At 42.5% G+C, this 25,480-nt stretch overlaps 3 protein-coding genes across 3 annotated transcripts in view; 2 read left to right on the top strand and 1 right to left on the bottom strand.

Annotated features, from left to right (window-relative positions):
• Nucleotides 1-5,232: 5,232 nt before the first annotated feature.
• baiap3 (BAI1 associated protein 3) overlaps nt 5,233-25,480 on the bottom strand; it is a gene marked incomplete at both ends in the record, with an annotated part of 92,104 nt that continues 71,856 nt past the window's right edge. The window contains 8 exons of the mRNA XM_080723631.1: nt 5,233-5,336; nt 5,781-5,986; nt 6,663-6,786; nt 7,519-7,639; nt 21,176-21,259; nt 21,649-21,720; nt 24,338-24,446; nt 25,076-25,155. Coding sequence (XP_080579757.1) covers nt 5,233-5,336; nt 5,781-5,986; nt 6,663-6,786; nt 7,519-7,639; nt 21,176-21,259; nt 21,649-21,720; nt 24,338-24,446; nt 25,076-25,155 — 900 coding nt within the window. The remainder of the gene's footprint in view (nt 5,337-5,780; nt 5,987-6,662; nt 6,787-7,518; nt 7,640-21,175; nt 21,260-21,648; nt 21,721-24,337; nt 24,447-25,075; nt 25,156-25,480) is intronic.
• LOC308284111 (protein disulfide-isomerase-like) lies at nt 9,601-11,055 on the top strand (the record flags this gene model as incomplete). Its single annotated transcript, XM_080724648.1, has 1 exon — nt 9,601-11,055. One exon carries the CDS (start codon nt 9,601-9,603, stop codon nt 11,053-11,055), a length of 1,455 nt encoding a protein of 484 aa, XP_080580774.1.
• LOC308284110 (protein disulfide-isomerase-like) lies at nt 16,110-17,588 on the top strand (the record flags this gene model as incomplete). Its single annotated transcript, XM_080724647.1, has 1 exon — nt 16,110-17,588. One exon carries the CDS (start codon nt 16,110-16,112, stop codon nt 17,586-17,588), a length of 1,479 nt encoding a protein of 492 aa, XP_080580773.1.

Raw genomic sequence — 25,480 nt, 5'->3', positions numbered from 1 at the left:
TGCCCATATATGGAGTTCCCTGATGTCATCAATATTAAGCCCATATCTAACAGGACTTCATATGGGAATGCCCATATATGGAGGCCACATCGGCCACATACCACACTAATGGCTGGTTCTACAGACAGGGATCTCCATGTATGGGCATAAAAGGGTATGATGTCAGATGTCATAGACATCATTAAGACTTTCACATAACGAATAACTGAGTAAGCATGTTTGGGCTCTCACAGCATATCTCCATATACGATGGATATCCATATATGGGTACCAGGGGTCTCCATTACGGGTAACTGGTCCGATATACATCACTGGCCAGATGGCCATGTCGCCCTGAGGCGTCTTACGAGTAACTAGTGGTTTTATTGCGACCGTAAGGTCGCAGTTTAGTTGCGACCGTAAGGTCGCAGTTTAGTATGAAAACCTCCACCGGCCGTCCGTCGGTCACACGTGCGGTCGACCGCACGTCACACGTGCGGTCGACGTGTGATGAGGTCACGATGAGTCATCTATGCCCAAATATAGATTTCTAGGTCAGATGGCCCATAGAGTTTGTGATGTCAAACCTAGCAACCCAATATAAACAAACCTCATGTCAGACCTGAAGTATCCTTTTATACCCATATATGGAGATACAGAGATCTCCATATATGGGCATATTAGAAAGCCCATATATGGGCATATACGGATGACATCAGGGATATCCATATATGGGCATAAAAGGGACAAGGGCTTACAGTTAAGAGATCTCCATATATGGGCATATCAGAAAGCCCATATATGTTCATATACTGATGACATCAGGAATATCCATATATGGGCATAAAAGGGACAAGGACTTACAGTTAAGAGATCTCCATATATGGGCATAAAGGGACAAGGACTGTTACAGTAGATATAGAGATGTCCATATATGGGCATAAATGAACAAGGACTGACAAACACTGAGATCTCCATATAACCTATGGGAATATAAGGGACGAGGACTGTCAGCTTGTAGACCTATTTTCTAAATATTGTTGTACATTAAAAACTTGAAATGGGTCGTTCTGCATAGTACTTGGGATTTGTTGATGTAAATGTTCACATAGAGTGTAATAATTGGTAAAACAAACTTTTGGCCTATTTGTGGAGATAAGCGACCAACGGTCGCTTATCTCCCGATTAGGGAGTCTTACTGGTATGAAAACCTCCACCGGCCGTCCGTCGGTCACACGTGCGGTCGACCGCACGTCACACGTGCGGTCGACGTGCGATGAGGTCACGATGAGTCATCTATGCCCAAATATAGATTTCTAGGTCAGATGGCCCATAGAGTTTGTGATGTCAAACCTAGCAACCCAATATAAACAAACCTGATGTCAGACCTGAAGTATCCTTTTATACCCATATATGGAGATACAGAGATCTCCATATATGGGCATATTAGAAAGCCCATATATGGGCATATACGGATGACATCAGGGATATCCATATATGGGCATAAAAGGGACAAGGGCTTACAGTTAAGAGATCTCCATATATGGGCATATCAGAAAGCCCATATATGTTCATATACTGATGACATCAGGAATATCCATATATGGGCATAAAAGGGACAAGGACTTACAGTTAAGAGATCTCCATATATGGGCATAAAGGGACAAGGACTGTTACAGTAGATATAGAGATGTCCATATATGGGCATAAATGAACAAGGACTGACAAACACTGAGATCTCCATATAACCTATGGGAATATAAGGGACGAGGACTGTCAGCTTGTAGACCTATTTTCTAAATATTGTTGTACATTAAAAACTTGAAATGGGTCGTTCTGCATAGTACTTGGGATTTGTTGATGTAAATGTTCACATAGAGTGTAATAATTGGTAAAACAAACTTTTGGCCTATTTGTGGAGATAAGCGACCAACGGTCGCTTATCTCCCGATTAGGGAGTCTTACTGGTTATTATCCCAATCACTAGTGTCACACTCCACGCCTCATGTCACGCTCCATACCGTATATGGCCAAGATCCCTGATGTCATCAATATTAAACCCATATCTGGGAATACCCATATATTGACATATTGTGTCAGTCTCATGATAACCAGTGTGGTTGTCGCGACGCAAATACCTTACAAATTCCTTGTCCCTTTTATGCCCATATCTGGAGATCCCTGATGTCATCAATATTAAGCCCATATCTGGGATTGCCCAAATACCGGTATGGACATATTGTGTCAATCTCTGTTGTTTCAGTGCAAACCTCGCCCTTAGAGCGTAATACTGGTTACCAGCCAGACAGCCTTAGTTCCTGCTCAGTTACGGCTGCAAAATGATCAACTTTAAGTTGTCAAAATGCTTTTTGAGGAATGAGTGCGTGATCATATTCATAATGAAATATGTCATTACTTTTTCATGATTGAAAAAGCCAATTGGAACATATGACTGGCAGACTTATCAGAATTATAGTGATACGTTCCATTTCTCATATGGTACCGTAATACAATATAATGAGATCTACCAATTGGTACTGAGCACAAATAGTTTTCCATAAAGGGAAAGGGTTGCGTTTTTGCCCAGTTAAAAATATTATGAAGAGAAGACTTTCTGCACACCCAGTCCCCAGTTAGAATATGATTATTTTGGGGGTTGCGGCCTGAAAAGGTTGAGAACCACTGTATTAGAGCAACGTTTGGGTCATGAGACCTTTCTCAGGCTGAGGAAGCCTGGGGAAGGTCTCAAGACCGAAACCTTTATACTGCAAAGGTAAAAAAAAAAAATTGCTACTGAATTCCGAATACTTTTTTTTAACTAGCCCTGGTTAAAACATATCGATATAATGAGTCAATCAAAGGATTAAACATTCCTATTCAAAAGTCACATCAGTCCTTCTATATAATACACTCCTGAGCACCAGTTAGGAAATGGTTTGGAAATGGTATTTAAGCCCCACTGATTTATACTGACAATGGTTAACACATGCATCTACTTCTGCCTCCTTTCAAAAGACTTCATGCAAATGCTTCTTGAATTGACACAAATCACTCCTATCTCAAGATAAAGAAGACTCTTCTACACTTTATTTTAATGCACTAATCACTATTCAGTGCCTTTAATTTAGCAAGTGATTGTGTTGGCTGTGGGGGTTCTATTCTGACTGAATTCATTAATAAATGACTTTAAATTGCAAACAAGCAACAATAATCTGCATCACTTTCAATATTGCTAAGCGTGCCATGTCTAGATTTTCCTCAGTTTGTATTCACTGATTACAGTACCAACAATATGCTGCATTAGTGACAGGAACAGTGTGAACAACAAAAAAACAACTTGAAGTCCATTGCTTGAGACGTGACTGCATAAAGATTCAACTTGACTCCATACTTAGTTGAAAGCAAAACCACGATCACATTTGACCCTGGAGCTATAACTTAGTCAAAGAATAATGCAACTTTATATGCATCACCATCACAGGCCTACTGGTGTTTAGCCTACTGCCTTGCACACCGTTCTGCCTTTCTGTAGCATTTATTTGGAATAATATTGATAACTGCCTGAGCACTTCCAAACTCTGGCATGGATGTTCTGAGGATGCAGGCACAACTGAACTGCAGACTTGAGATGACTCAGTCAGGCCTTGACTTGATCTGGATCTTTTTAAACTAAGGCTCTCTCTGGATCGCTTATACATTGACAACAGCTTTTTGTGTTGCAAAACAACCATGTACATTTCATGACAATTTAATTTCCTTATCAATTCACTATATGGGCTATTGCATATACAGTGCATTAGCTATGGAGATCAATGAGGGTGGTGGTTGTGACAGGTTGGCATATTCAATGTAAAAGTGAACGATGTCCTTCAACTTATCATGGGGCACAGCTGTAATGCTTTAGAGACCTGTCCTAGAGACCCACTTTTTGCCAGATTTTTGTTTCCAATGTCGATCCCGACTTTTGAGTCCTCCTAGGCGACCAATTAACTAATGATAAAAAATACCGCTAACAAAGCATTGTATTGCATTGTGAATTTGTGGATCTGCTATGCTGTCAAAATGTGCAATGAATATGCTCAAAAATAGGGACATCAGGTTGAAAGTGGTAAAATAATTTAGAAACAACGGCTGCATAATTTCCAATATTGATGTCGTCATAAAAGTTATTTTAGGGTCTGGCTCTAACCCTGTTGTACTTTAAACCACTGTGCCTTTGCTGCTCTTCAGAACTCACGAGAGTCTCATTAGATGTGCCCAAATTATCCTTCAGAAACAGGGTTTCCTAACTAACGTTTAGTTGTTCAGCCGAAGTGCAGTAAACACGTGACTCCAGCTTCAAGTGAATGCGCCACTGGCACATTTAACTCCACAGTGTCCATAGAGAATATAATAATGTCAAACACCTTGTTCACCTTTCTCTACCACTACAACTAATACGCATAAACTGAGGTATACATCAGTACGTAGATTCAAACTACCATTTTGATATGTAGGCTACTTCCACAAAATAGGTTTTAAATGTTAAATCTATCATATCAAAGATATTACAACAAACATTACAATAAACCTCTTTACAAAAAATATAGAGTAGTAACATATACTGTAGTGTAAACTATTCTATTCTCAAATATAGCTAAACTAAGACACAAGAGTGTGTTGCACAGTGACAGGATGCTCTCACAATGTGAAAACTGTTAAGCCTAATAACGTACACTTAAATGTACAAGCGTGTCATTCACATCAAATGTATCGTCACTGTCGGGCAGAAACCTCGTATCTCCAAGTTTCAAATTTGTACGTTTTTTTCCGCAAAGTAAAGCCCTGCTTCATCAGGCAAGGCCGTCGCACAAAAGTAGTGAAAACAGCAGATCTACAAGCACACAACGCCTCGCGGTGCGAGGCGTTGTGTGCTTGTAGATCGGCTGTTTTCACTAGTTTAGTTAATTTTTTTAAATGATATAAAAAACGAATGGTTTTGGACATACAAGCTTTTCACCCGACAACGATGATATGTATCTTTTTGTAAGCAACACAGTTGTACAATGAAGTATAAATCTTTTTGATTCCCTGTTTTCCTTTTTCTTTCCAGTTTGGCATACAGCAATTACTGCACATACAATCAAATCGGGGAAAAAACTGCAAGTATTGTAAACAGTACAACAAGTACAAAAGCACGTGTTTGCAAAGACGGGGAGGGGTCAGAAAACACACCAATAACAGCAGGCGGACGGTGTGGCAGAGCAGATGTTGCTACTCCTCCTCCATGGACTTCTCGATCTCCTTCAGCCTGCGGACGAACTCCTGAGCCTCCCGGTCTCCGATGCGCGCATCCAGCAGCCTCATGACTGGCTTCTCTGGAGGGAGAGAACAGAACACCAGAGAAAAAATAAATACAGTTTGGTCCAGATAGTGGTAAATCGAACTAGTCGATTTAATTTAATGTAATAATAATCTATGCATGTCTATGCGGTCATTTATAGGTGAAAAGTTTCAGAAAATTTCCAAAGTACAGTATATATTGTGCATGTGCTGTTTTTTTGCGGCCGTCAGGAAGCAGGTGCTATGCTTGAATGAGGGTTAGGGTTAGGGTTAGGGTAAAACTCATTCAAGCACCAATCACGGCGCGTATTTTTTTCGACTAATCACAGCGGGTCTTTTATTCGACCAATCACAGGCTTCAGGCATAGACGGCCCCTCGTGTGGCCCTGATATGTGCCTCGATATTATGACGTCACCCTTTACCCCTCTGTGATTACATAGGTTTGGCTAATCTATGGCCATTTGGATTTATGGGTTACCGCTGGGTTTGCTGCGAGACAGGTGGAGGATGGCCGGTTGGACACTCTTCCCGGCCGCTGATGCGTTGGGTCTTCCTGGCCAGCAGAAGTCACTGAGCGGAGCCACAGCTTCACCGGCAAAGTCGTTGGTGGACAACCAGTCATAGTCCATTACAGTGAAGGTCAAACAGGCATACCTGTGTCTGTACTGCTCTGGACTGACATGGCTGGAAACAATAACACAACCACAAGACCAACCATAATTACCGGCCGCAAACAAATATTACACCATTTTACTCTGAAATCGAAATTTATTGTTGATTTTTCAACAATAAACCCGTCAGTAAATCATTAAACATGTCAGTCGGTGCCATATTTAAAGTGGGATGACCTCTTATATTGCCGGTTCGCCAACAAAGGGTTAAAAAAATAGTGTGCACGCTGGTGCACACATTCATGCACAGATCATGCACTATGCATGTGCATGCTTTTCACAGCTTTCAAACAAAAAAATCCGCTTGGAAATCCGTTCAGGCATTCAGGAGAAAGGAGCCCTTATGTTTTCTTCAAATGTAAACAAACATGGCTGCCATGTTTGAAAGATGGGGTTGGTATGGGGGTTAAACATGCAATTTCGCGATCGCGATCATGCCTAGTACACTGTTGGAGGTCCAAAAAAAAATGTTTCATTTTTTTTTTTTTTTTTTTTTATTATTTAAAAAAAAAAGACGTTCAGAAGACGTCTGGCAGGGAGGTCCATAGTGAAAAAGACGTTTTAAAGACGTTTTTATCATAGAAACGTTTTTTTTGGCAGGGTATGAGTTAGACAATGAAATACTGATCTGAAACTGTAGTTCAGCCAGATACAGAGGGATGGCGGAGACAATAAGCACGATTACTCACAAGTAAAAGAGTTCGTCAAATACTGGATGTAGCGTCTTGGGTTTGACTTGCGTACGCTGACTCTTGGCCATGGGGAAAAGGTGGTGAGGACAGAGTTCCACAATGACAAAGGGGTCACTCAAACCTAGATAGAGACAGGACAGGAGACAGGATGGTGTCATATTACAAGCACTGTTTGTGATCCATTTGTGAAAAGGTATCTTGCATTTCATTTTGGCCAACAAACAGTTTACCAAAGTATAGTCGCCAGCGGATAAACTCTTTTGGTGTGCGGCTGACTGAAAACGCAGAGAGCGCATTCTGTCCCAAAGCCAGTGCTGCGCCTGTCAGTCACTTCCAGAACCCTCCCCATTCTGCCTTCGACTCACCCGATTGGAGAGAGGGGGTAAACCAGAATCTGCGTGAATTTATTTGCTCCAGAATAAATGCAAGGTCGGCGCGGCGCGCAGATATCCTCTCCTGACGTGAAAAGCCCCCTTCTCTTTGAAATGCATTTGCGCAACGCGGATTCCGTCTAATCGCAATTATTTGACAAAATCGCGATAATTTGTCATCATCTTCTCCATGTTGAAAAATTTATTTTCAAACCTTTTCAAAAATAGTGGAAATAGCACATCTACAATCTCACAACGCGTTGTGCGCTTGTAGATCGGCTATTTCCACTATCAATGTTCTTTTTTTAAGTATAAAGTTGTGAAATATGTCAGTAATGTCTTGTTATGTGTCATATCTGCCATGTACAACTTCAAAGCCAAACAGAAATGTAATTGTCAATGACAAAAACACGTCATGTAAAAACTAAAATGTCATAATGTGGACAGCCCTATACTTAGTTACATTCGAACACACAGTTTACCGTTGGCATCCAGTGCAATGATATCAGCTGCGTGCAGAATCTCCACCGTCAGTCTCTGCTCTGGTGCATCGTAGTAGCACTTCACACTGATCCGCCCAAAACGGGTATGTTTGAGAGTTTTCTGGAAACACAAAGTTTGTCATTGTCACCAAGAATGAACATTGCAATCCTTTATCACACTGGTTCTCAACCTTTCTCGTGTCAAGGACCCCCCAAATTGATATGTATTTTGGCCGCAGACCCCCCATCTGAAAATGAAATTTGTCAAAAACAGCAGAAGCTACAAGCTCACGCGGCGCAAAGATCAGCTGTGAGCTTGTAGATCTGCTGTTGTTGAATAGCCAACGTAAATGGATTGAGAGCAATCATTGTGATGCTACAGTATGTTTTCTACTTTTGATGGAGACCCTTCAACTCAAGGACTCCTGGGGGTCCCCGAACCCCACTTTGAGAAACAATGCTTCATCATCATCAGCAGAAGAGAATTGCAGGAGCAGAGCAGTGACAATTAATATTGTAATGATTAATACAGTTTTTCCCCTTCCAGCCAGAAGCCATACTGTAGGGCCATAATGTGAGTTTTAGCACAATGGCTGATCAAATTAAATTGTCAACACAGATCAGCTTCCCACAATTCAATTCAGGTGTGTAAAACACACTTATTAACCCCTGGCGTCCTTATACTGGGCATGTCTTATCATAATAGGCGAACACTCTAAGTAGGCAAACATTAGGCAAAAAATCTACAAGCTCATAAGGAGCTGTGAGCTATGTGTTGTGAGCTTGCATGCCGGATATTTTCCTGGAGATTTAAAATAGGTGGTGTCTAAGTATACACTCCTGGGGAACCCTGTTCAATAAAGTGTATAGGGTTGTTTTAAAGGACCATACCAGTGGTCTGACATGTTTATGCCAGACACTGGATTTCTGTTCATTTAGACTTGAAAGTTGCTTGAGATAGCTGATTACCATTGTGCAAAGTTATGTTATTGTGGCTTTTTAATCTAAGTTTGACTTTGGAGTGGGGGGGGGGGGGGGGATCACACCCTGTGTGAAGTGAGCGGTGGTATTTATGAGTTATTTAGTGTGGTTGCCACTGCAGGGCAACCACACTATAGTACTTGTCTGACGCGCGTGCCGAATCTGAAGCCAGTGGGACTTACGGTTCTCGAGATACACAGATTTATTGTAAGATTACATGGCGTTAGGCCAAAGCAGGAATGGAAGCCCAAGACAAACGCACAACAATCAGCAAGTAGGACCCAGTGACACCAAACATTCTCCTTATGGGGCGACGAGACACTTCACTCCCGCAAGTTATATACAGAGTCGAATTTGTCAAGTAGACGAAGGTGGAGACATAGTCTGCTACTCACTGACCACTTCTGGAAGCATTTTCTGAAGTATTACCTACCGAACTTCAAGGTCCGTAATAAATGGCAAACTGATCTACCAGAACTCGAGATCAGCACCCCGTCATGATTATCGATCCTCAACTGCCCAGGGCACACTGGCCCACTCACAAACTATTAAAGGACAACAGAACCCGGACGGTAGAAGTCAAGATAGGAGAAAGGTCTTACTTGCGTCCAGTAGCCCGCATAATTCGCCTTCCTGCACTGACCAATTGAGGGAACGATTCTGGAAAACCTTCATACTATTGACCATTGACCTCTACATATGGAGATCTCAACACCAAACCTCACTAAGCCCTGGATGCCCATATATGGAGATGCCCATAAGTGGAGATGCCCATCTTGACACTGACCTCATTAAGCCTTGGATGCCCATGTTTGGAGATGTCTATATGTGGAGAAGCCTATATATGGAGATGCCCATATATGCAGATTCCAGATTGGATATGACTGACTTGTCATCATGACATCACCAAGAATGACTTAACCACCCTGATTCGTCATCATGACATCACCAAGAATGACTCAACCACTGCGGGTATAAAAGCAGTCACATTCCCATGGTAGCCGCCACACTGATGTTAGACTTGTCTCAGTGAAGTTCAGTGTTAGCACTAGAAAACAGCCCGTATCAACAGTTTCCATGAAGAACTTTGCTTTGGTAACCATGAAGTTTGTCCTCCTCTGTACACTGCTGGTGGCCAGCACGCTGCTGGTGTCCGGGAGTTGGTCGGCCCGGATCACAGAGGAAGAGGGTGTCCTGGTGCTGGGGAAGAGCAACTTTGATGGGGAACTGAAAGCCCACCCCAACCTGCTGGTGCACTTCCATGCCCCGTGGTGCGGCCACTGCAAAGAGCTGGTCCCGGAGTATGCCAAAGCGGCCCGCATGCTGAAGGATGAGGGTTCAGATATCCACCTGGGTACGGTAGATGCGGAGATGGAGACGGAGATGGCCCAGGAGTATGAAGTCCACCAATACCCAACCATCATGTTCTTCAAGGGAGGTGAAAAGGAGTCACACAGGGAGTACCGTGGTGGCAGGCAGGCTTATGACATCGTCAAGTGGCTTAAGATACGCACAGGCCCAGCTGTTGCCACCCTGGCCGACGTCGCACAAGCAGAGTCTATGATCGCAAACGAGGTGGCAGTCATAGGCTTCTTCAAGGATGCTCAATCTGAGGACGCCAAGGCCTTTGTTAAAGCAGCGGAAGCCGCCGATGAAATTCCATTTGAGTTCGATGACATTCCATTTGGGATGACCTCTGATGACGCTGTGTACTCAAAGTTGGGGATGTCCAAGGATGGTGTTGTCCTCTTCAAGACGTTTGATGAGGGTCATAACACCTTTGATGGAGAGCTTACCGAAGCCAACCTCCTAGCCTTCATTAAGGCCAACGAGCTTCCTCTGGTCACTGAGTTCTTACCGCAGACTATCTATAAGATCTTCGGGGGGGAAATCAAGCCCCACATCGTTATGTTCACGTCCAAGGCTGCCTCTGATTTTGGGGACAAAATGGACCAATTCAAGAAGGCAGCAGAAGGCCTCAAGGGCAAGATCCTGTTTGTCTTCGTGGACACTGACAAGAATGACGACAAGGTCATGCAGCACTTTGGCCTGAAGAAGGAGCAATGCCCCACCATCCGTCTCTTCACCTGGGACGAGATGGAAGATAACACCTTTGATGGAGAGCTTACCGAAGCCAACCTCCTAGCCTTCATTAAGGCCAACGAGCTTCCTCTGGTCACTGAGTTCTTACCGCAGACTATCTATAAGATCTTCGGGGGGGAAATCAAGCCCCACATCGTTATGTTCACGTCCAAGGCTGCCTCTGACTTTGGGGACAAAATGGACCAATTCAAGAAGGCAGCAGAAGGCCTCAAGGGCAAGATCCTGTTTGTCTTCGTGGACACTGACAAGAATGACGACAAGGTCATGCGGCGCTTTGGCCTGAAGAAGGAGCAATGCCCCACCATCCGTCTCTTCACCTGGGACGAGATGGAAGACGGGATGAGGTGGTACCAGCCAGAGGATGAGGCCATCACCGCTCACAACATTATCTGCTACTGTACACAATTCATCGAAGGCAAATTCGAAATCATAAACGGACATGACGAGTTATAAGGAGGGCGGCAAACAAAGGTCCACCCTCAGCCCCTCTTACCCTCGTCACCGACACCTCCTTCACGTCCCTGTGGACCTTCCCTTTTCTGTGAACATGCTACACATTTTAACTGCTCCTCCACCAGTACGTTAGCATGGGTAGAAAGCCTGAACAACCAAATCACTTCGCTCCACTTTTCCTCCTGGCTACAATGATGTCTTTACCTTCTGCAGTAGGTATGTGGACCCTAATGTAAAACTCTCTTTGAAGATGCTTGGTTGGTGCAGTGGTAAAGTAGCTGCCCACCACCATGGAGGTTGTGGGTTCAAATCCACTGTGGTGTGTGCATCCAGTTTCGTTCGTCTATGCCAACACTGGTCATGGCGCGACGTTGGTGTAGTGGTTAGTGCATATGCCCTTCATGCGGAAGGTGAGTGGTTCAAACCCTGCCTAAGCCGACGTCAGCAAGGGGAGAAGACGACAGCCAGCCCCATGGCCTCCCCTAAGTAACAAGAAATCTTGTGAAATAAAATGTCGTCAACCAATCATCAAGGATGATGATACACGAAAGAAGAAGAAGAAGCTACATGTTGGTCTTGGACTTCATGTGGCCAGCGTATGATGTCAATCATCGACTATTTGTGCAAAGGGCGTAAGTGACATTCTTGGTGCTTTGACTTTTTGATATCATTTTAATGGTCTCCATGAGCTCTATCAGATGAAAAAGGGTACTTATATAAAAAACTAGACCAGGTCAACCTGGTTGTGCCAGACCCCCTATCTGTCATCATCATTTATGACATCATGCCTTTTGTAGGTATGTCATCATCATGTCATCATCATATATACCCTTTATATAGAAAAGGAACAGACCGACATTTGCTTATGTAGGCCTACCCATTTCATGGGTCTGGCAAAAATATGGCATACAGCATGAATGAATGTTTATTTCGAACATAAAAAAAAAAATCGAACCTCTGTTCGAAGTGGAGCTGTGTGTGTGTGTGTGTGTGTGTGTGTGTGTGTGTGTGTGTGTGTGTGTGTGTGTGTGTGTGTGTGTGTGTGTGTATTGCAGTTGAAAACAGCGCCCCTCCCTTAACATGTGTGGTCATAAAAGGTACTACCACATTCTTGAGGCTACATACGGACCCACATACATACCCACATACATAGACGGACGGATACACACACGGCCATGTATAGGGAGCTCCACACAGCTCCAAAAATAGAATACAAATTAATACACAATAATAATAATAACGCATTTAAAATAATTAAAACAAAAAACAACACAAGTAAAACAAAAATATACATGGGACACACATTTTGCTTTTTGAAAAAGCCTATTCATTCTGGACTGATATTTTACACGTACGGGACAGGAAAAACCTGTTCATTCTGGCCTGGAGTGACCATATATGGACATAAGGTAACGGACATTCTGTTTTTGAAAAACCCTGTTCATTCTGGACTGAGATCACCATATATGGTAATTAAACGGACATTCTGTTTTTGAAAAAGCCTGTTCATTCTGGACTGAAATGACCATATATGGGCGTGATACACACAAAGCCATTCATTGGAAGCGGTTTCCACCGTTTCAAAAATAACGCACAATAATATTGCATAATAATAACAACAACAATAATTTCAATAACATAACTGTTCAAAAGGAGTAGGAAAGAAGCCTAAGCTTATCAGGTCCTCGGTTCGAAGTGTAGCGGTGAATCTTTATGTGTTCTAGAGCTATGAAATCTGTGTTCTAGATCTATACATTCTGTGTTCTAGATCTATACTTTCTATGTGCTTTAGTTCTATATTATTATGAATTCTGAATGAATGAAGATTTTATCTGGAGGGCCAAATTGTCATGTGAAGCTTGACCAATCCTCAATTCTGCATGTACGGGACATGTACGGGACATGTACGGGACAGACGTTCTCTGCCAATCACAGCACGGGACAGGTACGGGACAGACAAAGCCACTCCTTGGAAGCGCCTTTCACCGCTTCAAAAAAAATAAAAAAATAGAAAACACCAAAAAACATATGTTCACCTGGGCTTATGGGTCCACTCGACAGAGCAAAACGTTAAAGCAGGGATGTCAAACCCGTGCAAACACGTGCATATCTCCTTGTATGGACTGTTCTGTCCATGACGTCATCCATACATGGAGATCCGTATTAATACACACAAATTGAAATATAGGAGCGGTTGGCACTGCTCAACAACGCAGAGAGTTGAAATATGGAGCTGTGAGGTTTCCCTCTATGACAGCGATATAATGGGGTGTCTGTGTGTGTGTGTAGCACAACCGCAGCACACACCCTCTAAGTCTACTGCAGATAATGGACAAGGGGAGGGGGAGGGGTGTAAACATGTCTGAACTGAACGTAACCTCGTGTCACCAGGCTTTCTCGGTTTGACCATCTGTTTTTGCCCATATATGGAGATATCTGTATTTGTCTGTCTGCGTCCAGTATACCAGTCAATCAATGCAAACAGGAAAAATAAATCCACGTTTTCACTAGATGTGTAATCTTTTCTTCTTAGCCATTGTTAATGCTAATCCAAAGTTAATTTATGTCGCAGCAGAGCATATTGTTTTTTGTTTATTGCGACCGTAAGGTCGCAGTTTAGTTGCGACCGTAAGGTCGCAGTTTAGTATGAAAACCTCCACCGGCCGTCCGTCGGTCACACGTGCGGTCGACCGCACGTCACACGTGCGGTCGACGTGTGATGAGGTCACGATGAGTCATCTATGCCCAAATATAGATTTCTAGGTCAGATGGCCCATAGAGTTTGTGATGTCAAACCTAGCAACCCAATATAAACAAACCTCATGTCAGACCTGAAGTATCCTTTTATACCCATATATGGAGATACAGAGATCTCCATATATGGGCATATTAGAAAGCCCATATATGGGCATATACGGATGACATCAGGGATATCCATATATGGGCATGAAAGGGACAAGGGCTTACAGTTAAGAGATCTCCATATATGGGCATATCAGAAAGCCCATATATGTTCATATACTGATGACATCAGGAATATCCATATATGGGCATAAAAGGGACAAGGACTTACAGTTAAGAGATCTCCATATATGGGCATAAAGGGACAAGGACTGTTACAGTAGATATAGAGATGTCCATATATGGGCATAAATGAACAAGGACTGACAAACACTGAGATCTCCATATAACCTATGGGAATATAAGGGACGAGGACTGTCAGCTTGTAGACCTATTTTCTAAATATTGTTGTACATTAAAAACTTGAAATGGGTCGTTCTGCATAGTACTTGGGATTTGTTGATGTAAATGTTCACATAGAGTGTAATAATTGGTAAAACAAACTTTTGGCCTATTTTGGTCGCTTATCTCCCGATTAGGGAGTCTTACTGGTATGAAAACCTCCACCGGCCGTCCGTCGGTCACACGTGCGGTCGACCGCACGTCACACGTGCGGTCGACGTGTGATGAGGTCACGATGAGTCATCTATGCCCAAATATAGATTTCTAGGTCAGATGGCCCATAGAGTTTGTGATGTCAAACCTAGCAACCCAATATAAACAAACCTCATGTCAGACCTGAAGTATCCTTTTATACCCATATATGGAGATACAGAGATCTCCATATATGGGCATATTAGAAAGCCCATATATGGGCATATACGGATGACATCAGGGATATCCATATATGGGCATAAAAGGGACAAGGGCTTACAGTTAAGAGATCTCCATATATGGGCATATCAGAAAGCCCATATATGTTCATATACTGATGACATCAGGAATATCCATATATGGGCATAAAAGGGACAAGGACTTACAGTTAAGAGATCTCCATATATGGGCATAAAGGGACAAGGACTGTTACAGTAGATATAGAGATGTCCATATATGGGCATAAATGAACAAGGACTGACAAACACTGAGATCTCCATATAACCTATGGGAATATAAGGGACGAGGACTGTCAGCTTGTAGACCTATTTTCTAAATATTGTTGTACATTAAAAACTTGAAATGGGTCGTTCTGCATAGTACTTGGGATTTGTTGATGTAAATGTTCACATAGAGTGTAATAATTGGTAAAACAAACTTTTGGCCTATTTGTGGAGATAAGCGACCAACGGTCGCTTATCTCCCGATTAGGGAGTCTTACTGGTCATTAAAAGTAGTGCCGCTAGTTCCTGACAAGTCACGTGACGCAGCAAAGCAGCTCGCCTCTATGCCAATGTTATGAATTATATCTCCTTTCAATAGCAAAGTTACGTTAGCAACTGCTGCTTTCCACAAGGTTTTCCTTCAGAGTTCAGACAGCACACAGCTACTCCTTAACTGGTCGTTCGTAAATAAGCCACTCTGAATGCACTCTACGTCACCGCCCACTGCACTCACTACACTGACCACACACCTGGTGCGCATTTCCGAATGCACCCATAGTTTAATTTATAAACATTTATTTGTGAATTAATTTTCTTCATTGACTTTAATTACAATTTTAACTTTTCCCAAATATGGAGATGACTGACATCATAGATGTCTGACATCATAGATTACATGAGACTCACACAGTCCATATATGGGCATTCCATGATATAATATTGATGACATCAGCGATATACATATATGTACATATATGGCATGAAAGGGATAAGGATTGACACAGAGATCTCCATATATGGTCATTAATGTATTAGTGAATTACATTTGCCCATTGACGAATGGGGAAAATTCTAATGGTAAGACGAAATTCATTCAAGTGTGATTCGCATCGCGGCACAACTCAAAGAATTGAGTACACAGTCCGTATACGAGTTATAAGTACTTGATCTCTGACCTTATATGGCAATCATTATGTCAACATCTGTCCAATCAGAGGATGGCTGTGATGCTTTGGAGGGGGGTATAAATGAACGTGTCGACGCCACACTGATCTTAGACTTGTCTCAGTGAAGTCAATTCTAAGCTCAGAGTTAGCATTAGAAAACAGCCCTTATTAACGTTTTTCATTTGAAGCAGAGATGCTTGTTTCCATGAAAGGCTTTGCTTTGGTAACTATGAAGTTTGTCCTCCTCTGTACACTGCTCGTGGCCAGCACGCTGCTGGTCTCCCAGAGTTGGTCGGCCCGGATCACAGAGGAAGAGGGTGTCCTGGTGCTGGGGAAGAGCAACTTCGATAAGGCACTGAAAGCCCACCCCAACCTGCTGGTGGAATTCTATGCCCCGTGGTGCGGCCACTGCAAAGAGCTGGTCCCGGAGTATGCCAAAGCGGCCCGCATGCTGAAGGATGAGGGTTCAGATATCCGCCTGGGTAAGGTAGATGCCACAGTGGAGACGGAGATGGCCCAGGAGTACGAAGTCCAACAATACCCAACCATCCTGTTCTTCAAGGGAGGTGAAAAGGAGTCACACAGGGAGTACCCTGGTGGCAGGCAGGCTTATGACATTGTCAAGTGGCTTAAGAAACGCACAGGCCCAGCTGTTGACACCCTGGCCGACGTCACGCAAGCAGAGTCTATGATCGCAAACGAGGTGGCCGTCATAGGCTTCTTCAAGGATGCTCAATCTGAGGACGCCAAGGCCTTTGTTAAAGCAGCGGAAGCCGTAGATGAAATTCCATTTGGGATGACCTCTGACGACGCTGTGTACTCAAAGTTTGAGGTGACCAAGGATGGTGTTGTCCTCTTCAAGACGTTTGATGAGGGTCGTAACACCTTTGACGGAGAACTTACCGAAACCAACCTCCTAGCCTTCATTAAGGCCAACCAGCTTCCTCTGGTCACCGAGTTCTCAATGCAGACTGTCAATAAGATCTTCGCAGGGGAATTCAAGTCCCACATCTTCATGTTCATGTCCAAGGCTGCTACTGACTTTGGGGACAAAATGGACCAATTCAAGAAGGCAGCAGAAGGCTTCAAGGGCAAGATCCTGTTTGTCTTCATGGACACTGACGTGAATGACGAGAACACCATTCAGTTCTTTGGCCTGAAGAAGGAGCAATGCCCCACCATCCGTCTCTTCACCCTGGAAGACGAGATGACAGCATACAAGCCAGAGAATGAGGCCATCACCGCTCACAACATTATCGGCTTCTGTACACTCTTCAGCGAAGGCAAACTCAAGCCCCACCTCATGAGCGAAGACATCCCCAAAGACTGGGACAAAAACCCTGTCAAGGTCCTGGTGGGCAAGAACTTCAAAGAAGTTGCCTTCAATCCCACCAAGAATGTCTTTGTGGATTTCTATGCACCCTGGTGTGGACACTGCGCACAACTGGCCCCCATCTGGGACAAACTGGGAGAGCAGTACAAGGACAGTGAGGATATCATTGTGGCCAAGATCGACTTAACAGCCAATAAAGTGCAGTCGATTGAAGTCCTCGGCTTCCCCGCGCTTAAATTCTTCCCTGCGGGAGATGACCGAAAGGTCATCAACTACCATGGAGAGAGAACGCTGGAGGGCTTCACCAGATTCCTGGAGAGTGGTGGCAAGGAGGGTGGTGTACTGGCTGAAGAAAACGGACATGACGAGTTATAAGGAGGGCGGACAAACAAAGGTCCACCCTCAGCCCCTCTTACCCTCGTCACCGACACGTCCCTGTGGACCTTCCCTTTTCTGTGAACATGCAACACGTTTTCCTCCACCAGTACGTTAGCATGGGTAGAAAGCCTGAACAACCAAATCACTTCTCTCCACTTTTCCTCATGGCTACAATGTCTTTACCTTCTGCAGTAGGTATGTGGACCCTAATGTAAAACTCTCTTTGAAGATGCTTGGTTGGTGCAGTGGTAAAGTAGCTGACCACCACCATGGAGTTTGTGGGTTCAAATCCACTGTGGTGCGTGCGTCCAGTTTCGTTCGTCTATGCGAACACTGGCTACATGTTGACCTTGGACTTCATGTGGCCAGCGTATGATGTCAATCATCGACTATTTATCTTTAACTCTATATTGAGGGCTTGGAGTGCAAAGGGAGTGCAATGAGCTCTATCAGATGAAAACATGTATTTACATAAAAAATATGGCAAACAGCAAAAAACGAAACAATAGAAAACACCAAAAACATACGTTCACCTGGGCTTATGGGTCCACTTGACAGAGCAAAACGTTAAAGCAGGGATGTCAAACCTGCGGCCAATTACAGGCAAACTGGAATAATTATGAAAAAGATGGGCCGATTGGAAAAGATAGCACCTGTGCGAAGTGAGTGGTGCAAACACGACACACATTCTCCTTGTATGGACTGTTCTGTCCATGATGTCATCCATACATGGAGATCTGTATTAATACACACAAAGTGAAGCGTTTTGCACTGCTCAAAAGCATAGAAAGTTGAAATATGGAGCTGTGAGATTTCCCCCTGACAGCGATATAATGGGGTGTATACTAGTGTGTGTGTGTGTAGCACAACCACAGCACACACCCTCTAAGTCTACTGCAAACAACGGACAGGGGGAGGGGGAGGGCGGTGTAAACATGTCTGAACTGAACGTAACCTCGCGTCAACAGGCTTTCTCGGAGGAAAGCCTACCTACCCAAACCCAAATGGACCCGCGAAAAATGGACCCGGACCCAAATCCACCCGCCTATTATTAGAAATATGAGATCCGATACCCGGACAGCACTGAGAGATGTCGGAACCAGAGCCGAAATCCGAAATGACCGAATGTCAGCGGTCTACTCTGGGAAATACGTTTGCTGCACGCAACCGTATTTCCCAGAGTAGACCTTTCAATCAATGCGGTTTTCATTAGATGTGTAATCTTTCTTCTTAGCCATTGTTAATGCTAATCCACTGTTAATTTGTGTCACAGCAGAGCATATTGTTTTGTTTATCATTAAAAGTAGTGCCACTAGTTCCTGACAAGTCACGTGACGCAGCAAAGCAGCTCGCCTCTCACTGACCGGAGGAGAAAAAAGGGGGGTGCGGGGGTGATTGACAGCTGTAATCGCCGGGTCCATTCGCGTATCAATGGAACCGCCGATCTCACTGTCAGAGACCCAGGAACCGGGGCATACGGTGGCAGCTCCGACCCGGCTTGTGAATGGACCCGGCTCGGTGCCAGGTCGGATCCCGGGTAATTTTGGATCTCGGACCTACGTAGAGAGAGACCCCCAGAAGTCCAATTTAGACCCCCATAAAGGAACCTAGAGAGTCCCTGAAACCACTTTGAGAACCACTGGTCTACAGGCTCAAAACGCATCGTGATGCGACACATACCGGTACATCACACCTTGTGTGAAGTCAGCGGTTCTATAGGCCTATATATGAGTTAATTGTGGACTCGCTTTAGCAAGCACATTTAGTTTTCCCATCCACATTTCTTTGGCACGTAAAACATTTTATTTATTTTTTTGCTACAAACTTTGTTCAAACTTCAACTTGTTTACACTGATTTTTGAAGCGGTGAAAACCGCTTCCAATGAATGGCTTTGTGTGTATCACGCCCATATATGGTCATTTCAGTCCAGAATGAACAGAATGTCCGTTTAATTACCATATATGGTGATCTCAGTTCAGAATGAACAGGGTTTTTCAAAAACACAATGTATGTTACCTTATGTCCATATATGGTCACTCCAGGCCAGAATGAACAGGTTTTTCCTGTCCCACAGAATGTCCGTTTAATTACCATATATGGTGATCTCAGTCCAGAATGAACAGGGTTTTTCAAAAACACAATGTATGTTACCTTATGTCCATATATGGTCACTCCAGGCCAGAATGAACAGGTTTTTCCTGTCTCGTACGTGTAAAATATCAGTCCAGAATGAATAGGCTTTTTCAAAAAGCAAAATGTGTGTCCCATGTCCATATATGGTCATTTCAGTTCAGAATGAATAGGCTTTATCTGTCCTGTACATCTAGAATATGTGTGCGGTGTCCCTCCCGGTCAGATCCCTCCCATATATGGTCATTTCAGTCCAGAATTAACAGGCTTTTTCAAAAACAGAATGTCCGTTTAATTACCATATATGGTGATCTCAGTCCAGAATGAACAGGGTTTTTCAAAAACACAATGTATGTTACCTTATGTCCATATATGGTCACTCCATATTTATTTACAAATTCTTATTTTAATGCTTACAGTTTTTTTCCCCAATCTCATAGAAATGCATATATCAATCTTTATTTATTTAAATATCCTTTTATTTAAACACTAATTTTTAATTAAATATTTTCATTAATATTTCTTTTATTTATTTTCAATTTCTTATTTTAATGTATTTTTAATCTATATATTTTTTTAAACCCATTATACCGATCGGCTCTCCAGACAATATCCTTTAATTTAAACACCTTTTCCTTTCATTTTTAATTAAACAACTTTTTATTTAAACACTTAGTATTTATTTAGGTATTTATTTAATTACACATTTTTATTTTAATGAATGTTTTAAAACCTATTATACCAACTGTCATACCAGCTCTCCAAATACATTCAGAATAGATGTTTTATCTGTCCACCGCTTCACTTCGAACCGAGGTTTGATTTTTTTTTACACATTTCCTGGTAAATAATATACTACTTCACAATCTTTGTGCTAGAAATTCTTATATACTTAAGACATCTTAGAGGTTTTTATACAGAATACATGATTACATTCATTATAATGAATACATGATTACATTCATTATAATGAGAGTCTTTGGGAAAATGAGCCCATTGTTATAAAAATAAAATAGTATTAATTGAGCGGTGCTAAGATACACTATGGAATCTGTGGTAATATAAATGCAATGATGCTATATATTCTGCACCTGTGCATTCATGTATGTGTACTTTTTGTACTGCCCATAATATACTTAGTGTGTCAGTGAGCCCACACAGTTTCCTCTGAAACTATATTTCTAATTTCATTAAGCGTCCTGCTAGGTTTGGCTTTCTGTGTGATTGTCAGTAGTGAGTGAAAGGGTGAATAAATACTAATAATATGATGTCGCTGTTGTGATTTCATAGGGATGAAATGCTATCTTTGATCGTGATTGGCATCGACAACAGTATGGTTTGTTGAACAAAACCTGACGTTCTCTTCTTTCTAATTGACATTCCTTTGTTCCCCTGCGCTGCTCCACTCCCAGAGATGAGAGGAGGATTTTCTGCCTAGCTGGATGCAACTCACCTGCAGTGAGATCTTCTCCAGAAAGTACTGCTCGATTAGCTCAAAAGAGGAACACTTATTCAGCCTGAGCTCCTCATCAAGGACCTACAACACAAGGAGTAGCATATAAGTGTGCGTGTGTGTGTGTGTGTGTGTGTGTGTGTGTGTGTGTGTGTGTGCGCGCGCGTGGGCATGCACACGCGTGTGTTTTAGTAGTTGAGCTGGGCCTTTGAAAACTGTCCTTTATTTGCTTTCTCACTAGTACGACAGTCAAGGCAAAAAGTCACAAAAGAGCAGGGAGGGATTCACGCACACATAAAGAGATCATGCTATAAATCCTGATTGCAATTTCCTTTTTTTTAATGGTAAGACTTTAAGAGCCAGGGCTTTGCAAGGCACTTTGTAACTCCATTAAAGCATTCAGGGGGCTCTTTTAATTACGATTTTTAATTTCCGATGAAGACTACATATGCACGATATACAAAGTTACAAACCTTGAAATCTCCACTCTTCATGTCCTCCAGGGAAAGACCATCTCCCTCAGCATGGAAGAACTGCAGCAGAGTCTAAGGTTAAAAACAAAACAAATACAAAAATAAGGGGGCCTGATTGGTGGCTAAACATGTAATCAAGTGCATATTTCTTTCATTCCTCTGGCCGGAGGAATTAAAGAGACGTACACTTGTTTATGGAGTGCTGCAATTTGCACTTTGTGGTGTTCTTAACCCATTTAGGCCTAGAATTATTGAATGCTTTAACCAGTGAAAAATAGCAGATATACAAGCTCACAGCACGGCACCGAGTGCCGCGCTGCGAGCTTGTAGATCTGCTATTTTTGAAAAAGTCGTGAAAATGTGTGCAAATCTTTGAATATGAATTTTTAAAGTGAATGTTTGTAACTCAAATTCTGCTTCTGGGGGGGTCCCTGGAACTAAATATTTTGAGATGGGGGTCCATGGCCAAATAAATATTATTTTGGGGGTCCTTCACATGAAAAGGTTTGAGAACCACTGACATAGTAGTCTCTGAAGAACAGACTAACTGAGCTCCAGTTAAGTGAAAAGGACCTTTTCTTTGACGATGGCTGGCCAGATTGCTGACATAGAAACGTAGGTTTTTAAAAAAAAACCTTAGAAGGATTCAAAAGACACTTATAGAATCGGGTCAAAATTCAAAATTTCACGGTTTTAGCAGATCTACAAGCTCGCAGCGCGGCACTCGGTGCCGCGCTGTGAGCTTGTATATCTGCTATTTTTTAATAGTTAAAGCATAAAATAATGATACAAAATATTTGTATCATTTAAAGTATAAAGTATAAAGGATAATTTATATTGTAGCTGAGCACCCACGGTCCAATGAGGCAACCAGAGGAAGTGCACCTGCTTCATATCCGAGAATTGGTTATTATTTAAGACTTCAAATGTGAATTTGTGAATATTTTATACAAGTACAATTTTCAATGTGCACGTGTGGAGCTAATGAAATCTACAAGCTCCCTCGGATTTTGCAGCATGTCTACGTTCGTTCATATTTCATGAACCCTTGTAGGAGTGAGGATGGAGCAGCTATAGGACCTGAAGACGCAGCCTTAGTATTGCTACATGTAGATCTGCCATGTCTCTTGCCAGCTAGCCCATTTAGGTCTAGGATTATTGACTGCTTTAACTATTGAAAAATAGCAGATATACAAGCTCACAGCGCGGCACCGAGTGCCGCGCTGCGAGCTTGTAGATCTGCTATTTTTTGAAAAATCATGATTTTTTTTTTGCAAGTCTTTGAATATATCTACTTAAAAGCGAACATTTGTAACTCAAATATTTACTCCTGGGTGGTCCCTGGGACAACATATTTTGAGATGGGGGTCCGTGGCCAAATACCTGTAATTTTGGGGGTCCTTGACATGAAAAGGTTTGAGAACAGCACGATTTAGAGGAAGGATTTAGAAGTCGGGTCAAAGATCGGGTCAAAGATATTCAGACTTGCACTCATTTTCACGATAAAAAAAAAAATAGCAGATCTACAAGCTCGCAGCGCGGCACTCGGTGCCGCGCTGTGAGCTTGTATATCTGCTATTTTTCTAAAGTTAAAGCATAAAATAATGGTTAAAGTGGTTAAAATCTAACGCGACTCGGGCGCATTCCAGGTATTTGAGAGCTAGTTATATTGGCATCAAAATGCTCTCACATTGTCATTCAAAGGGGGAACTCCCCTCAGTGCACGGCGGCACTGCCTCGTGACTTCATTAATATCTGATCTAGCTAGCAGCTGCTCCCCGCTGAGACTGTGGGGTTGGAACAGTGCTTCAAGGACCCCCCAGATATTCAGGAACTCAGAGAGTGTGCAAATGGAACCAGGTGGACCTTTATACTCTCTGAGTTACAGACCTGTAAGGGTCCACTTAGTTCCTATGTTGTTCTTATGTATTCTCTGTTATTGATTAGTGTTTTTAATTTATTCTCTTTTATTGATTGGTGTTTTCTCTGCAACTGTAGAGCTTACTTTTTGACTGTGTATCTCTGTAACTCTGCAACTGTAGAGCTTACTTTTTGACTGTGTATCTCAGTAACTCTGCAACTGTAGAGCTTACTTCTTGACTGTGTATCTCTGTAACTCTGCAACTGTAGAGCTTACTTCTTGGCTGTGTATCTCTGTAACTCTGCAACTGTAGAGCTTACTTTTTGACTGTGTATCTCTGTAACTCTGCAACTGTAGAGCTTACTTCTTGACTGTGTATCTCTGTAAAGCACTCTGTGCATTCGTGCTGTGAAATGTGCTACATAAATAAAGGACATTCATTCATTCATTCCTATGTATCATTAATTTATCTTGGGACCCGACCCCCTGGAATTAAGACACAGCCCTAACTGGGCCGGCCCGAGGCTCGGCCTGGCCCGAATAATTAGCATACATTTGACCCAGTCCCGAAAACAACGGTCGGGTCGGGTTGGGTTCAGGCAGAATTTGGAAAATGTACTGCACTGTTTGTTCCCTCTGCAATCTATTCATACAATTAATGACAGAAGTCTTATTTAGGGATTTAGAGGATGCTCATATTCAGAGTGTCTGCTAAATGCATGTCATCATACTGCTCGGCAGAGCTGAACAAAGCTGAACGCGTTAAAGCTGTGTGACATTGAGCACATGACTGCACACAGGGCAACGTACTGCAAGCTGTGAACTGACCTCCACCGTGTACTGAAAGCGGTTGTAGAACTCCACCTGAATGCCCCTGTTCTCAGCCACAGTGTCCAGGATCATCCTCAACAGGAGCTCCCACATGCTCTGGAGAACCCTGGCAGGCAACAAAGCATGTCATCAATCCCCATGTTGGACATTAGTCATTATCATGTATCAAGTTGAAATGTACAAAAAAATATATATGGTGATAACAGAAGATCTATAAGCTCACAACACATACACACAACTGTATATTAAACTGTGTATAAAGGCACGACATACAAAATAATTTCAAATATATATATATATATATATATATATATATATATATAATATATATATATATATATATATATATATAATATATATATAAACTAGAAGCAGTGCTCTTCCGAGGTCAGGTTACGTGCTTGTAGATCTGCAATTTTTGGCTAAAGTTCTCCCAATATGGACACTAGTAGAGTTTAAGTGGTTTATGTAAAAAAGGAGAAAAAAAGGTTTCTATCACACAAAGATTCGGAGGACCCCCTGTGGTAACTCTGAGGACCCCCTAGGGGTTGTTGAAGACCCCTGCAGTATGCACACACACACACTCCGACCTATATAGCCTGATTAATGTTTTTTGCAGCAGATATGACTAGATGGTCGATGTTAGTGCACAAGTGTCAAATGGGTATTATTATTGCTTGACTAAGTTTCATATCTGTAGTAAAGACAGCGGAAGGAAGGGACAGTAATAATTACCTTGCCAGATTCTCCTTCACAAGGGGCTCTTTAAGGATGACCAGAGTTTCGTTTAAGTACTTCATGAGAGGGGACACAGCCTGGAATATTAATTGTCATGTTAGCCATATTACATATTGTACACCAGGGGTGGGCAACTTTGATGATGGTGAGGGCCACTATATTTCCACCTTCACTCCAGAGGGCCACATTTGTCATTCTAGTATTGCATACAATAGAAGCAAAAATAGCAGATCTACAAGCTCAAAACGCATCGCGCTGCGATGCGTTTTGAGCTTGTAGATTGGCTATTTTTGCTTCTTTTGAATTGGAATCCTGAATATTTTTTTGTTATTTCTTAATTGGAATCCTGAAATGTAACATTTTGATTTAATTTCAAACGCATTTAGTTATATACTCATGTTA

This window comes from Nannobrachium achirus (genome assembly GCF_963921795.1).
Source record: "Nannobrachium achirus genome assembly, chromosome: 4".
NCBI lineage: Eukaryota > Metazoa > Chordata > Actinopteri > Myctophiformes > Myctophidae > Nannobrachium > Nannobrachium achirus.
Note: the sequence above shows the minus strand (reverse complement) of the source record. Positions and strands in the feature narration are given on the sequence as shown.